The sequence below is a fragment of the Salmo salar genome, chromosome ssa17 (genome assembly GCF_905237065.1).
Source record: "Salmo salar chromosome ssa17, Ssal_v3.1, whole genome shotgun sequence".
Lineage (NCBI taxonomy): Eukaryota > Metazoa > Chordata > Actinopteri > Salmoniformes > Salmonidae > Salmo > Salmo salar.
Genome location: NC_059458.1, coordinates 85028148 through 85045283, shown reverse-complemented (window position 1 = coordinate 85045283; position 17136 = coordinate 85028148). Strand labels below are relative to the sequence as shown.

Sequence of the window (17136 nt, the reverse complement as noted above, 5' to 3'; positions counted from 1 at the left end):
AAGTAGGGCACTACATAGGGATTAGGGTACCATTTGAGACGCACACTATGATTCACCAGGGATGGGGCCTAGAACAGATTGTTCCTGAAGATATGTCCTTCATATCAGTGGGTAAATGATATTCACATTGTTCCTGAAGATATGTCCTTCATATCAGTGGGTAAATGATATTCACATTGTTCCTGAAGATATGTCCTTCATATCAGTGGGTAAATGATATTCACATTGTTCCTGAAGATATGTCCTTCATATCAGTGGGTAAATGATATTCACATTGTTCCTGAAGATATGTCCTTCATATCAGTGGGTAAATTCTATTCACATTGTTCCTGAAGATATGTCCTTCATATCAGTGGGTAAATGATATTCACATTGTTCCTGAAGATATGTCCTTCATATCAGTGGGTAAATGATATTCACATTGTTCCTGAAGATATGTCCTTCATATCAGTGGGTAAATTCTATTCACATTGTTCCTGAAGATATGTCCTTCATATCAGTGGGTAAATGATATTCACATTGTTCCTGAAGATATGTCCTTCATATCAGTGGGTAAATGATATTCACATTGTTCCTGAAGATATGTCCTTCATATCAGTGGGTAAATGATATTCACATTGTTCCTGAAGATATGCCCTTCATATCAGTGGGTAAATGATATTCACATTGTTCCTGAAGATATGTCCTTCATATCAGTGGGTAAATGATATTCACATTGTTCCTGAAGATATGTCCTTCATATCAGTGGGTAAATTCTATTCACATTGTTCCTGAAGATATGTCCTTCATATCAGTGGGTAAATGATATTCACATTGTTCCTGAAGATATGTCCTTCATATCAGTGGGTAAATGATATTCACATTGTTCCTGAAGATATGTCCTTCATATCAGTGGGTAAATGATATTCACATTGTTCCTGAAGATATGTCCTTCATATCAGTGGGTAAATTCTATTCACATTGTTCCTGAAGATATGACCTTTGTATATGTGGCTAGATGTTGTTCGTATTGTTAAGATGAGAAGGCCTACAGCAGTAATTGAAATATGAGGCTAAATGAAAACCATTGCTTACATTGCATTCTGACTAGATGTTGTAATGAACTCTGCTATCTCTTGTTGTATATTATCTTGTGGATGTGTATAGCTCTGACAGTCCGTTTGGCAGCCTCCTCTCTTCCTCTGGTGAACTACCCTCCATACGACAGACAGATGCTCACTGGGAAGATATGTCTTTAGATGTGCAATGTTAAGCCCTTGATCACAAGCCAGACAGATAGACAGGAATTCAACTGTCAGTCATTTTAGCTTCAAATGCAGTATTTACAGATTACCAGGAAGCAACACAAGTGCTGTGAAAGTAGTGAAAGTAGCCTGGAGGGCTGTCTATCCACACAGCAATTTCTCACTGAGGATATTTTATAAGTGTCAGGAATGTAATATCTACCCCTGGACTTAAATATCTGAACCCTGTCAACAGTTGAACTCAGTTGAACATTTCACATAGTTGCAACCACTGACAAACCAGTGTTTTACTCAGATGTTGCCAAGAAACTGAGAATTTGACCAACACTTTTCTAAAAGCAGTACATATTTTCAGTATGGCTACATGGCTGTATTTCCTTGCCTCTTTTTATCAACTGGGTTACAGTAGAACCTGGTCATCTGTCCTCCTCCACTGTGTTAGGGGTTTAAGCTAAGGTCTAGGCAAGGTTACAGTAGAACCTGGTCATCTGTCCTCCTCCACTGTGTTAGGGGTTTAAGCTAAGGTCTAGGCAAGGTTACAGTAGAACCTGGTCATCTGTCCTCCTCCACTGTGTTAGGGGTTTAAGCTAAGGTCTAGGCAAGGTTACAGTAGAACCTGGTCATCTGTCCTCCTCCACTGTGTTAGGGGTTTAAGCTAAGGTCTAGGCAAGGTTACAGTAGAACCTGGTCATCTGTCCTCCTCCACTGTGTTAGGGGTTTAAGCTAAGGTCTAGGCAAGGTTACAGTAGAACCTGGTCATCTGTCCTCCTCCACTGTGTTAGGGGTTTAAGCTAAGGTCTAGGCAAGGTTACTTGAGGATATTGCACAGCCACTTGTTTCCTAAGCTTGTCGTGAACATTGGTCACTTTTGCATCTCTGTGTTTCTGAGAATTTGTGTTCAAGTTCCTTCCTCTTGTTCCTTCCTCTAAATCAGGGGTGTCAACATCATTCCATGGAGTTCCTAGTGTCTGTGGGTTTTAGGTTTTTCTTTTCAGTTAAGCCCTAGACAACCAGGTGAGGGGAGTTCCTTACTAATTAGTGACCTTAATTCATCAGTCAAGTGAAAACCTGCAGACACTCGGTCCTCCGTGGAAGGAGACTGACACGTGCTGGAAGTGATGCCGTGTCTGTTTACAGTCTCACAGAAGAGAAGCTTTGCCTGGAGAAAGAGTATGAGACTCAACCCAAACCAGTTGTAAGTATCTCAGTGCAACAATCACAGATTTATCTCCCGTTGATAGTCATTCACATGATCTGTCCCATCATACACCTGGCACCACAGCATGACATTCCTTCATGTTACCTGCAGTAGTAAATCACTCATTTAGAAGCAGAGAAATATGACACACAGTGAGAGCACAGAGAAACAGATGGTGTCTTTGCTGCGAGGCATCCTTGTCAAAATGCTTGATTGATGAGGCTGGCTTCTTGACGGTTCAGTCTCCTCATTGTCATTGGGTTGTGGTACCATACATGCCTCTGTGTCTACCACTAAGAGAGGCCCGATCATTGATCTAATGATATTTTACATTACTCCTTTAATGAACTTTTTACTACAGTTGCTTTGGTTACAGTTAAACAGTAATTACTTTTTAACACCCAGTAAAGCAACACTATAATCACATGGATGTATATGATCAGATTCACAGAATCTGTCACGACCCAGCTATTAGCTTTGATATCCCCTTCAAATAGCTGGCACAGTACTGTGTGTGTGTGTGTGTGTGTGTGTGTGTGTGTGTGTGTGTGTGTGTGTGTGTGTGTGTGTGTGTGTGTGTGTGTGTGTGTGTGTGTGTGTTTTCCATGATTTGCACTTGCATGCATGAATGTGTATTTGTGTCAATGTTGATGTATTTTGTATGTCCCATAAGCCATTGCTTCTGGTGTGTCCTCAGGAGCTGGAGAAGCGTGCGAAGGCCCTGAAGGACAGCAGTGAGGAGCTGAGGAAGGAGGTTTCTCAGAGGAGACAGGAGATACACAGCCTGCTGGAGGACATGGAGGCCAGACACAAACTGATGACCAGGGAGCAGCGAGAACTGGACCACAAGAAGGACATCATAGTAAACAACCAGGTGACAGGTTGGAGGGGGCACAAGGGGTGGCAGAGGGGGGCAGAGGTGGGGGCAGAGGGTGGTGGCAGAGGGGTGGCGGAGGGTGGTAGAGGGGTGGTAGAGGGGAGGGGTGGTAGAGAGTGGTAGAGGGGTGGTAAAGGGGTGGTAGCGGGTGGCAGAGGGGTGGCAGAGGGGTGGTAGAGGGGGAGGGGTGGTAGAGAGTGGTAGAGGGGTGGTAGCGGGTGGCAGAAGGGTGACAGAGGGGTGGCAGAGGGGTGGCAGAAGGGTGCCAGAGGGGTGCCAGAGGGTGATAGAGAGTGGTAGAGGGTCAGTCTTGTGTTTAAAACACCATAGAGAAGGGCATTATATAAAACCATTGAAGTAGAAGAGCTCATTAGTTTTTCTATAATGTCCTTCTCTATGGTGTGTTGTCTTGTGTCACCAGGCTGAGTTGGCCCAGCTTCTGTCTGTACCTGGCCAGCTGGGGAAGGAGATTGAGAGGATCAACAGGAAAAAGATGTACGTAAGATGTGGCTGGCTATGAATTCATGTACTGGTGATGTGCTATACATAACCTTCATAACTAACTCTGTAGCTACTAAAGCAGGAAGTAAGGCCATGTTCATGAGTCATGGAAGGGAGACTCCCAACATAAATCTTGATCCAGTCCACAGTTTTTTGGGGCACCTACCAAGAGTAAATGGCTAACCCTACAGACCAATGTCTCTATGTCAAAACTGGCTGGAATGACGTCTTTGCAGGCTGTTTTGCTCGCTGGGTTAAGCCTACAGTCTACCAGCCTGGTGTAATGTATGTCTTCCTCTGTGGTGGCCAGGGAGGTTGAGAAAAGTAAGGCGGCCCTGGACGAGCAGCTGTCTGAGGTGACGGCTCTGCAGAAGATGACGGAGGCCAGCTGTCGCTCCCTGGAGGAGGAGAAGAGGGAGGTGAGGAGGCAGGTGGAGGGGTGCAGGGCACACCTGGAGGCTGCCGAGAGGGAACACAGCATGCTGCAGAAAGAGCAGGAGATGACCAAGGAGAAGGAGGTCATTATGATGGGACAGAGGTACAGGACTGGCTGCAGACAATGTCCATGTATCTAGAGCAGCATCTGTATGCAGCGATAGTACATACAGTTGAAGTCGAAAGTTTACATACACCTTAGCCAGATACATTTAAACTCAGTTTTTCACAATTCCTGACATTTAATCCAAATAAAAATTCCCTGTCTTAGGTCAGTTAGGATCACCACTTTATTTTAAGAATGTGAAATATCAGAATAATAGTAGAGATAATTATTTATTTCAGCTTTCATTTCTTTCATCACATTCCCAGTGGGTCAGACGTTTACATACACTCAATTAGTATTTGCTAGCATTGCTTTCAAATTATTTAACTTGGGTCAAACGTTTTTGGTAGCCTTCCACAAGCTTCCCACAATAAGTTGGGTGAATTTTGGCCCATTCCTCCTGACAGAGCTGGTGTAGCTGAGTCAGGTTTGTAGGCCTCCTTGCTTGCACACACTTTTTCAGTTCTGCCCACAAATTTTCTATAGGATTGAGGTCCTATTGAGGTCAGGGCTTTGTGATGGCCACTCCAATACCTTGACTTTGTTGTCCTTAAGCCATTTTGACACAACTTTGGAAGTATGCTTGGGGTCATTGTCCATTTGGAAGACCCATTTGCAACCAAGCTTTAACTTCCTGGCTGATGTCTTGAGATGTTGCTTCAATATATCCACATAATTTTCCATCCTCATGATGCCATCTATTTTGTGAACTGCACCAGTCCCTCCTGCAGCAAAGCACCCCCCCAACATGATGCTGCCACCCCTGTGCTTCATGGTTGGGATGGTGTTCTTCGGCTTGCAAGCCTCCCCCTTTTTCCTCCAAACTTAACCTGTTGAATACCCCTTCGAGATAGGATCCCGTTAACGGGATTGATTTTGACAACAGCCAGTGGAAAATCAGAGCGCCAAATTCAAAACAGCTAAAATCTCATAATTCCATTTTCTCAAACAATCAACTATTTTACACCATTTTAAAGATAAGACTCTCGTTAATCCAACCACATTGTCCGATTTCAAAAAGGCTTTACGGAGAAAGCATAAAATTAGATTATGTTAGGACAAACTCCACAAGAAAAACCACACAGCCATTTCCCAAGCAACTAGATGCATCACAAAAACCAAAAGTAGAGCTAAAATATTCACTAACCTTTGATGATCTTCATCAGATGGCACTCATAGGACTTCGTGTTACACAATACATGTATGTTTTGCTCGATAAAGTTCATATTTATATCCAAAAAACCCATTTTACATTGGCGCGTAATGTTCAGAAATGTTTTCCCTCCAAACCCCCCCGGTGAATGAGCAATGAGCACACATATTACAGAAATACTCATCATAAACTTTGATCAATATACAAGTGTTATGCACAGAATTATAGATAGACTTCTCCTAAATGCTACCGCTTTGTCAGATTTCAAAAAAGGTTCACGGCGAAAGCACAATTTGCAATAATCTGAGTACAGCCCAGAAGACACCAACAACTAGCAAACAGAAACCCACCATCTTGGAATCAATAAAACTAAGAAATTACATTATAAATATTCACTTACCTTTGATTATCTTCATCAGAAGGCACTCCCAGGATCCCCAGCTCCACAATAAATGTTCGATAAAGTTCATATTTATGTCCAAATACATCCATTTTGTTCGCGCGTTAGGTTCACTATCCAAATCCATAACGCGCGTGCTTACTTAGTCCAGACGAAAAGTCAAAAAAGTTATACTACAGTTTGTAGAAACATGTCAAACGATGTATAGAATCAATCTTTAGGTTGTTTTTAACATATATCTTCAATACAATTCCAACCGGACCTATCCGTTCTCTTTAGGAGTGAATATGAACTCAGCTCGCTCCCAAGTCCTTGCGCGTGACTGAGCCCATGCCTTATAATGGGACACCTACTTCCTTGGGCTGTTATTCCCTTCAAATTCACCATAGAATCCTCAAACAAGGTTCTAAAGACTGTTGACATCTAGTGGAAGCCTTTGGAAGTGCAACATGACCCCGTAAAGACTACAAATTCAATAGACAATGGTTTGAAAAACTACAATCCTCAGATTTCCCACTTCCTGGTTGGAGCAGTGGCTTCTTCCTTGCTGAGCGGCCTTTCAGGTTATGTCGATATAGGACTTGTTTTACTGTGGATATAGATCATTTTGTACCTGTTTCCTTCAGCATCTTCACAAGGTCTTGCTGTTGTTCTGGGATTGATTTGACTTTTCGCACCAAAGTACGTTCATCTCTAAGAGACAGAACGCGTCTCCTTCCTGAGCGGTATGACAGCTGCGTGGTCCCATGGTGTTTATACTTGCGTCCTATTGTTTGTACAGATGAACGTGGTACCTTCAGGCCAAGGATGAACCAGACATGTGGTCTCCAATTTTTTTGTCTGAGGTCTTGGCTGATTTCTTTTGATTTTCCCGTGATGTCAAGCAAAGAGGCACTGAGTTTGAAGGTAGGCCTTAAAATACATCCACAGGTACACCTCCAATTGACTCAAATGATGTCAATTAGCCTATCAGAAGCTTCTAAAGCCGTGACCTCATTTTCTGGAATTTTCCAAGCTGTTTATTAAAGGCACGGTCAACTTAGTGTATGTAAACTTCTGACCCACTGGAATTGTGATACAGTGAATAATAAGTGAAATAATCTGTTGTTGGAAAATTACTTGTGTCATGCACAAAGTAGATGTCCTAACCGACTTGCCAAAACTATAGTTTGTTAACAAGAAATTTGTGGATATAAAGGCACAAGGCGAGACCCAAATGCAGACACAGGAGGCAGATGGTTGGAGTCTTACAATGTTTATTAATCCAAAGGAGTAGGCAAGAGAATGGTCGTGGACAGCCAAAAATGTCAAAACCAGATCAGAGTTCAGGAGGTACAGAGTGGCAGACAGGCTCGTGGTCAAGGCAGGCAGAATGGTCAGGCAGGCGGGTACAAAGTCCAGAAACAGGCAAGGGTCAAAACCAGGAGGACTAGAAAAAGGACAATGCAAAAAGCAGGAGAACGGGAAAACCGCTGGTTGACTTGGAAACATACAAGACGAACTGGCACAGAGAGACAGGAAACACAGGGATAAATACACTGGGGAAAACAAGCGACACCTGGAGGGGGTGGAGACAATCACAAGGACAGGTGAAACAGATCAGGGCGTGACAGTGGAGTGGTTGAAAAACTAGTTTTAATGACTCCAACCTAAGTGTATGTAAACTTCCAACTTCAACTGTACATAACACTGTTGATACATTGTTTATTGTATCACTGCCTTCTCCTGAACATGTTTTATTGCGTGAGGTAAATCCCTGGATAGTGATGTTCCTACCATCTTGTTTTCAAGGGTTCCAAACAGAATAAACAACAATGCATAAAAACACAAAATATTGGGGCCACATGCACAGAACAGACAGAGCTTGATGTGTCTATCTCTCTCTGTATCTCTTGGTCTCTCTCTCTCTCTCTCTCTCTCTCTCTCTCTCTCTCTCTCTGTATCTCTCTCTGTATCTCTCTGTCTCTCTCTCTCTCTCTCTCTGTATCTCTCTGTCTCTCTCTGTATCTCTCTCTCTCTCTGTATCTCTCTCTCTCTGTATCTCTCTCTCTCTGTATCTCTCTCTCTGTCTCTCTCTGTATCTCTCTCTGTATCTCTCTATCTGTATCTCTCTCTCTCTCTCTGTATCTCTCTCTCTCTCTCTCTCTCTCTCTCTCTCTCTGTGTCGCTCTCTCTCTGTATGTCTCCCTCTCTCTCGCTCTCTCACTGTATGTCTCTCTCTCTGTATGTCTCTCTCTCTCTCTCTCTCTCTCTCTGTATGTCTCTCTTTCTATCTCTCTATTTGTCAGAGGTATGCTGGACTTCAATACAGGCCACTGCATCATGGAAAGGAAGAGCGTGCATGAGAACCTGGCACGGAAGCAGCGTGAGAGGGACCGGCAGCTCAGAGAGCTGAAGAAGGTGGAGCTGCAGCTCAAAATGGCCCAGGACGCGCTGGTCCACACTCAGCTACTGCATGACAAGACCAAGTCTATGGTTAGTTCACAATTCACACACTAACACCAAACAGGCCCACAATGTTCTGGTCCACAGCTCTGCTGCATGACAAGACCAAGTCTACGGTTAGTTCACAGTTCACACACTAACACCAAACAGGCCCACAATGTTCTGGTCCACAGCTCTGCTGCATGACAAGTCAATGGAGTTCACAGTTCACACACAACTCCTGCACGACCTCCACTTTCAATATGTATGGACTATGTAATGGTATCTCTCTCTCACTTTAAAATATGTTATTTTATAGATTTTAATTGGTTGATGTTTCATCCCCCTATAGCCTCTGTGCTTCCGTGATGATGTGTTTCTAGATCAAAGTGGCAGTGACACACGTCACTCACAGGATTCTAAATGTCCACATGGGACATGAGTGACAGACAGAGAGAGGAACTGGAAAAGCATCAGCAGATTTTACACCATAAAACATGAAAGACATTGGTGTAGTGACGCATGTGGAACTTCCCCTATTAATGAAAGAAACCTTACACAATATGATGTTCTCCCGGTTTTATGAACTCAATCCGATTATTTATCTGTCATTATTTATTTCCTTGGTTGAATTATGATCTAATTGAGCTTTGCCGTCTGCCACAGTTGTATAAAACACTATGCAACGGAGAGAAGGGCTGCGTCCCAAATGGAACCCAGTTCCTTACAATAGGGCACTACTGTAAAAGTCGTGCACACTCTTAGAAAAAAGGTTTCCAAAAGCGTTCTTCAGCTGTCCCCATAGGAGAACCCTTTAACAGTTGTTGTTACATTGGGATGTCAAACAGAGACAGGTCATATCTGTTTAGAGACATTAATACTAGGAGAGGTTGTTGTTACAGAGGGATGTCAAACAGAGACAGGTCATATCTGTTTAGAGACATTAATACTAGGAGAGGTTGTTGTTACAGAGGGATGTCAAACAGAGACAGGTCATATCTGTTTAGAGACATTAATACTAGGAGAGGTTGTTGTTACAGAGGGATGTCAAACAGAGACAGGTCATATCTGTTTAGAGACATTAATACTAGGAGAGGTTGTTGTTACAGAGGGATGTCAAACAGAGACAGGTCATATCTGTTTAGAGACATTAATACTAGGAGAGGTTGTTGTTACAGAGGGATGTCAAACAGAGACAGGTCATATCTGTTTAGAGACATTAATACTAGGAGAGGTTGTTGTTACAGAGGGATGTCAAACAGAGACAGGTCATATCTGTTTAGAGACATTAATACTAGGAGAGGTTGTTGTTACAGAGGGATGTCAAACAGAGACAGGTCATATCTGTTTAGAGACATTAATACTAGGAGAGGTTGTTGTTACAGAGGGATGTCAAACAGAGACAGGTCATATCTGTTTAGAGACATTAATACTAGGAGAGGTTGTTGTTGACAGAGGGATGTCAAACAGAGACAGGTCATATCTGTTTAGAGACATTAATACTAGGAGAGGTTGTTGTTGTACAGAGGGATGTCAAACAGAGACAGGTCATATCTGTTTAGAGACATTAATACTAGGAGAGGTTGTTGTTGTACAGAGGGATGTCAAACAGAGACAGGTCATATCTGTTTAGAGACATTAATACTAGGAGAGGTTGTTGTTGTTACAGAGGGATGTCAAACAGAGACAGGTCATATCTGTTTAGAGACATTAATACTAGGAGAGGTTGTTGTTTACAGAGGGATGTCAAACAGAGACAGGTCATATCTGTTTAGAGACATTAATACTAGGAGAGGTTGTTGTTGTTACAGAGGGATGTCAAACAGAGACAGGTCATATCTGTTTAGAGACATTAATACTAGGAGAGGTTGTTGTTGACAGAGGGATGTCAAACAGAGACAGGTCATATCTGTTTAGAGACATTAATACTAGGAGAGGTTGTTGTTTACAGAGGGATGTCAAACAGAGACAGGTCATATCTGTTTAGAGACATTAATACTAGGAGAGGTTGTTGTTGTTACAGAGGGATGTCAAACAGAGACAGGTCATATCTGTTTAGAGACATTAATACTAGGAGAGGTTGTTGTTACAGAGGGATGTCAAACAGAGACAGGTCATATCTGTTTAGAGACATTAATACTAGGAGAGGTTGTTGTTGTTACAGAGGGATGTCAAACAGAGACAGGTCATATCTGTTTAGAGACATTAATACTAGGAGAGGTTGTTGTTACAGAGGGATGTCAAACAGAGACAGGTCATATCTGTTTAGAGACATTAATACTAGGAGAGGTTGTTGTTGTTACAGAGGGATGTCAAACAGAGACAGGTCATATCTGTTTAGAGACATTAATACTAGGAGAGGTTGTTGTTGTACAGAGGGATGTCAAACAGAGACAGGTCATATCTGTTTAGAGACATTAATACTAGGAGAGGTTGTTGTTACAGAGGGATGTCAAACAGAGACAGGTCATATCTGTTTAGAGACATTAATACTAGGAGAGGTTGTTGTTGTTACAGAGGGATGTCAAACAGAGACAGGTCATATCTGTTTAGAGACATTAATACTAGGAGAGGTTGTTGTTTACAGAGGGATGTCAAACAGAGACAGGTCATATCTGTTTAGAGACATTAATACTAGGAGAGGTTGTTGTTTACAGAGGGATGTCAAACAGAGACAGGTCATATCTGTTTAGAGACATTAATACTAGGAGAGGTTGTTGTTACAGAGGGATGTCAAACAGAGACAGGTCATATCTGTTTAGAGACATTAATACTAGGAGAGGTTGTTGTTGTACAGAGGGATGTCAAACAGAGACAGGTCATATCTGTTTAGAGACATTAATACTAGGAGAGGTTGTTGTTACAGAGGGATGTCAAACAGAGACAGGTCATATCTGTTTAGAGACATTAATACTAGGAGAGGTTGTTGTTGTACAGAGGGATGTCAAACAGAGACAGGTCATATCTGTTTAGAGACATTAATACTAGGAGAGGTTGTTGTTGTTACAGAGGGATGTCAAACAGAGACAGGTCATATCTGTTTAGAGACATTAATACTAGGAGAGGTTGTTGTTGTACAGAGGGATGTCAAACAGAGACAGGTCATATCTGTTTAGAGACATTAATACTAGGAGAGGTTGTTGTTGTTACAGAGGGATGTCAAACAGAGACAGGTCATATCTGTTTAGAGACATTAATACTAGGAGAGGTTGTTGTTACAGAGGGATGTCAAACAGAGACAGGTCATATCTGTTTAGAGACATTAATACTAGGAGAGGTTGTTGTTGTTACAGAGGGATGTCAAACAGAGACAGGTCATATCTGTTTAGAGACATTAATACTAGGAGAGGTTGTTGTTACAGAGGGATGTCAAACAGAGACAGGTCATATCTGTTTAGAGACATTAATACTAGGAGAGGTTGTTGTTACAGAGGGATGTCAAACAGAGACAGGTCATATCTGTTTAGAGACATTAATACTAGGAGAGGTTGTTGTTGTACAGAGGGATGTCAAACAGAGACAGGTCATATCTGTTTAGAGACATTAATACTAGGAGAGGTTGTTGTTGTTACAGAGGGATGTCAAACAGAGACAGGTCATATCTGTTTAGAGACATTAATACTAGGAGAGGTTGTTGTTTTACAGAGGGATGTCAAACAGAGACAGGTCATATCTGTTTAGAGACATTAATACTAGGAGAGGTTGTTGTTGTTACAGAGGGATGTCAAACAGAGACAGGTCATATCTGTTTAGAGACATTAATACTAGGAGAGGTTGTTGTTACAGAGGGATGTCAAACAGAGACAGGTCATATCTGTTTAGAGACATTAATACTAGGAGAGGTTGTTGTTGTTACAGAGGGATGTCAAACAGAGACAGGTCATATCTGTTTAGAGACATTAATACTAGGAGAGGTTGTTGTTGTTACAGAGGGATGTCAAACAGAGACAGGTCATATCTGTTTAGAGACATTAATACTAGGAGAGGTTGTTGTTACAGAGGGATGTCAAACAGAGACAGGTCATATCTGTTTAGAGACATTAATACTAGGAGAGGTTGTTGTTACAGAGGGATGTCAAACAGAGACAGGTCATATCTGTTTAGAGACATTAATACTAGGAGAGGTTGTTGTTGTTACAGAGGGATGTCAAACAGAGACAGGTCATATCTGTTTAGAGACATTAATACTAGGAGAGGTTGTTGTTGACAGAGGGATGTCAAACAGAGACAGGTCATATCTGTTTAGAGACATTAATACTAGGAGAGGTTGTTGTTGTACAGAGGGATGTCAAACAGAGACAGGTCATATCTGTTTAGAGACATTAATACTAGGAGAGGTTGTTGTTACAGAGGGATGTCAAACAGAGACAGGTCATATCTGTTTAGAGACATTAATACTAGGAGAGGTTGTTGTTGTACAGAGGGATGTCAAACAGAGACAGGTCATATCTGTTTAGAGACATTAATACTAGGAGAGGTTGTTGTTACAGAGGGATGTCAAACAGAGACAGGTCATATCTGTTTAGAGACATTAATACTAGGAGAGGTTGTTGTTGTTACAGAGGGATGTCAAACAGAGACAGGTCATATCTGTTTAGAGACATTAATACTAGGAGAGGTTGTTGTTGACAGAGGGATGTCAAACAGAGACAGGTCATATCTGTTTAGAGACATTAATACTAGGAGAGGTTGTTGTTACAGAGGGATGTCAAACAGAGACAGGTCATATCTGTTTAGAGACATTAATACTAGGAGAGGTTGTTGTTACAGAGGGATGTCAAACAGAGACAGGTCATATCTGTTTAGAGACATTAATACTAGGAGAGGTTGTTGTTGTTACAGAGGGATGTCAAACAGAGACAGGTCATATCTGTTTAGAGACATTAATACTAGGAGAGGTTGTTGTTACAGAGGGATGTCAAACAGAGACAGGTCATATCTGTTTAGAGACATTAATACTAGGAGAGGTTGTTGTTGTTACAGAGGGATGTCAAACAGAGACAGGTCATATCTGTTTAGAGACATTAATACTAGGAGAGGTTGTTGTTGTTACAGAGGGATGTCAAACAGAGACAGGTCATATCTGTTTAGAGACATTAATACTAGGAGAGGTTGTTGTTACAGAGGGATGTCAAACAGAGACAGGTCATATCTGTTTAGAGACATTAATACTAGGAGAGGTTGTTGTTACAGAGGGATGTCAAACAGAGACAGGTCATATCTGTTTAGAGACATTAATACTAGGAGAGGTTGTTGTTACAGAGGGATGTCAAACAGAGACAGGTCATATCTGTTTAGAGACATTAATACTAGGAGAGGTTGTTGTTGTTACAGAGGGATGCCAAACCCAAAAGTGACAGGATTCTAAAGACAAGACAGGAGATACAGTTAGAAGTGGACAAGCTGAAGAGAAACTTGCTTCATCAGGTAAAAAGCATATTTCAATTTGTGTGATTGTGTATGTTTTTGATTTGTGTAAGGCATAAACGTGTGTGTGTGTGTGTGTGTGTGTGTGTGTGTGTGTGTGTGTGTGTGTGTGTGTGTGTGTGTGTGTGTGTGTGTGTGTGTGTGTGTGTGTGTTAGCAACCAGTAGCTGAGGTGGAGACCCAGCTGATAGAACAGTGTGTGGAACAGGAGCAGAAGCTGATGAGACAGTCTCACAGACACAGAGAGGAGCTCCACACCCTCAGGTGTCTGACTCAGATCAAGGCTGATGAGAGAGAGCAGAAGTCCAGGGACCGCCACAGGGCTGAGGTAAAACACATCATATCACTATACAACATCTCACCATCAATGTTCCCTCCCATTTTTTGGGGCAGTGAGCAAATTTCAGGTCTGCTGGTCGTGAACTTGAACGTTGTTTACTGTGAACACTGAGGCTGTACCTTCTTTAAGTTACAGTTTTAACAGTGGTCAAATAGGCTACTGTGGCTATTTGATCATAATGTAGACCTACCAGAGTGGCCTACCATCAAAAACAATGGAGAAAATGTATCCCATAACATTTTAACATGGAAATATCTGTTCTATCATTCAGCCTACAGTAGCAGCCAATGTGTGGTGTTCAATGTAGGACTACATTCCATGAGACTTTTGAAAAAAACATGCAGGGCTTAACATGAACCTGTTTGACTGAAAATGTTGCTGTGTTGTTTAATGCAAGACTCCACTTTACAAAATAAACTGGGCTAATAACTCACTAACTAGAAAAGACATGAACAAAATGTGCAGCTCTCGCTTTGATCTCAAAACAAGCGCATCTACTCACGACCACTCATGTTGTAAACACAGTCCAGTTCAAAGTGAATGGCACAGATCCATATATGGCAACGGTCTATTTGCATATAGACCTGAGATAACACACACAGTTAAGTAACACACACATCTTGAGGTAATATGTCCACAGGTAATCCAAATAACTTGAGCAACAGCGACAGGCCTGAGGTAACAGGCCTGAGGTAACAGGCCTGAGGTAACAGGCCTGAGGTAACAAGCCTGAGGTAACAAGCCTGAGGTAACAAGCCTGAGGTAACAGGCCTGAGGTAACAAGCCTGAGGTAACAAGCCTGAGGTAACAGAACTGAGGTAACAGAACTGAGGTAACAAGCCTGAGGTAACAGGCCTGAGGTAACAGGCCTGAGGTAACAGAACTGAGGTAACAGAACTGAGGTAACAAGCCTGAGGTAACAGGCCTGAGGTAACAAGCCTGAGGTAACAAGCCTGAGGTAACAGGCCTGAGGTAACAAGCCTGAGGTAACAGGCCTGAGGTAACAGGCCTTTGCTGCAATCATTTACTACAGCTACAGTAATCACTTACAGTGTAGCTTCAGCATGACTCTGGTAAGGGTTTCCATAGTGACATGTTGATGTTCTCAACAAAACACACTAGCTAAGACTATCTTTCTTGCACATTGGGGAAAGTTGACTCATCAGCTTTTACTAAGAAGATAAGAAAGATCATGTATTATTTTAATGTCTCAACAGCAAAGATACAATCGCATCAAGCAAGAGCTGAGAGGCAAGAGTCTGGTGATCCATGAACTCAAGAAGCAGAACCAGGAGGTCCAGTCCAGGTAACTCTCCCTGTAAACCTAACCCCTAACCCTAACCTTAACCTTAACCGCTTACCTTAACCCATAACTCTAACCCCTAACCCTAACCTTAACCTTAACCGCTTACCTTATTCCATAACTCTAACCCCTAACCCTAACCTTAACCGCTTACCTTAACCCCTAACCTTAACCTGTAAACCTAACCCCTAACCCTAACCTTAACCTTAACCGCTTACCTTATCCCATAACTCTAACCCCTAACCCTAACCTTAACCGCTTACCTTAACCCATAACTCTAACCCCTAACCCTAACCTTAACCGCTTACCTTAACCCCTAACCTTAACCTGTAAACCTAACCCCTAACCCTAACCTTAACCTTAACCGCTTACCTTAACCCATAACTCTAACCCCTAACCCTAACCTTAACCGCTTACCTTAACCCCTAACCTTAACCTGTAAACCTAACCCTTAACCCCTAACACCTTAACCCTTACCTTAACCCATACTCCTAACCTTAACCCTTAACCTTTACCTGTAACCGCTTACCTTAACCCATAACTCTAACCCCTAACCCTAACCTTAACCGCTTACCTTAACCCCTAACCTTAACCTGTAAACCTAACCCCTAACCCTAACCGCTTACCTTAACCCCTAACTTTAACCTGTAAACCTAACCCCTAACCCTAACCTTAACCCCTAACACCTTAACCCTTACCTTAACCCATACTCCTAACCTTAACCCTTAACCTTTACCTGTAACCCTAACCCCTAACCCTAACACCTAGTCTTAACCCATAACCCCTAACATTAACCCCTAACGTTAACCCTTACCTTAACCCCTAACGCCTTAACCCCTAACCTTAATGCCTAATCTTAACCCCTAACCTTAACACCTAGCGTAGCTAACATCAGCCACCTAGCTAACCTAGCTTACTTTTGTTTCTTCATAACAAATTGGAATTTGTTAGGAAGAAAATTGTGTAATGGATACGGAATGCGTTATGAAGAAGAAAATCGTGTGCCTGTCACAAATGTCGAATAAGTCATTTGTGTGTATTTCATGATAATCTGTGATAGTGTGTTGATGACCTATGAATGACTGCTGCTGCTCCAGAACTAGGCCGTTTGGTCCCCAGGTATTTACCAAGCGTGTTGAAATGAGTATCCCAGAGTACCATTGGTACCACGTAGTGTCTTTAAATAAGGACCAGTTCAGACATGCCTGGAAAATAACGTGTCTGGGTGGCTTTGAATGCCTAACTTGATTAATTTCGGTGTTTCCTCGGTGCCAATAGAAACTCTCTCTCTACCTCTGTCTCTCTGCCGCTATCTCTCGCCCTCTGTCTCGCCCTCTGTCTCGCCCTCTGTCTCGCCCTCTCTCTCGCCCTCTGTCTCTCGCCCTCTCTCTCGCCCTCTGTCTCTCGCCCTCTCTCTCGCCCTCTGTCTCTCGCCCTCTCTCTCGCCCTCTCTCTCTCTCTCTCCCTCCCTGCATCTAGGCTTGGTGTGTTTGCCAAGCTGTATGACAACATCAAGGGTGATAGGAACAAGTGTGTGAACCTGATCCAGATGGCCTCCCAGAGAACAGCTGAGATGAGAGAGAAGTTCAAGATCCTGGACAACGAGATTGAGATCCTCAGAACCAACGCCATCAACAAAGAGAAGTGAGAGAGAGAGATAGAGAGTACATCCCGTCCTCAAAAGAACATTCTGACGTTCACCACCCTGTTTTGATGTAAAATTATTAAC

At 42.4% G+C, this 17136-nt stretch overlaps 1 protein-coding gene across 1 annotated transcript in view; it reads left to right on the top strand.

Annotated features, from left to right (window-relative positions):
- Positions 1-17136, top strand: part of LOC106598741 (coiled-coil domain-containing protein 146-like) — a 77638-nt gene that overhangs the window by 31668 nt on the left and 28834 nt on the right. Inside the window, 9 exon segments of the mRNA XM_045698675.1 lie at positions 2382-2439; positions 3140-3316; positions 3741-3814; positions 4131-4391; positions 8203-8389; positions 13673-13765; positions 13922-14092; positions 15322-15410; positions 16887-17051. Coding sequence (XP_045554631.1) covers positions 2382-2439; positions 3140-3316; positions 3741-3814; positions 4131-4391; positions 8203-8389; positions 13673-13765; positions 13922-14092; positions 15322-15410; positions 16887-17051 — 1275 coding nt within the window.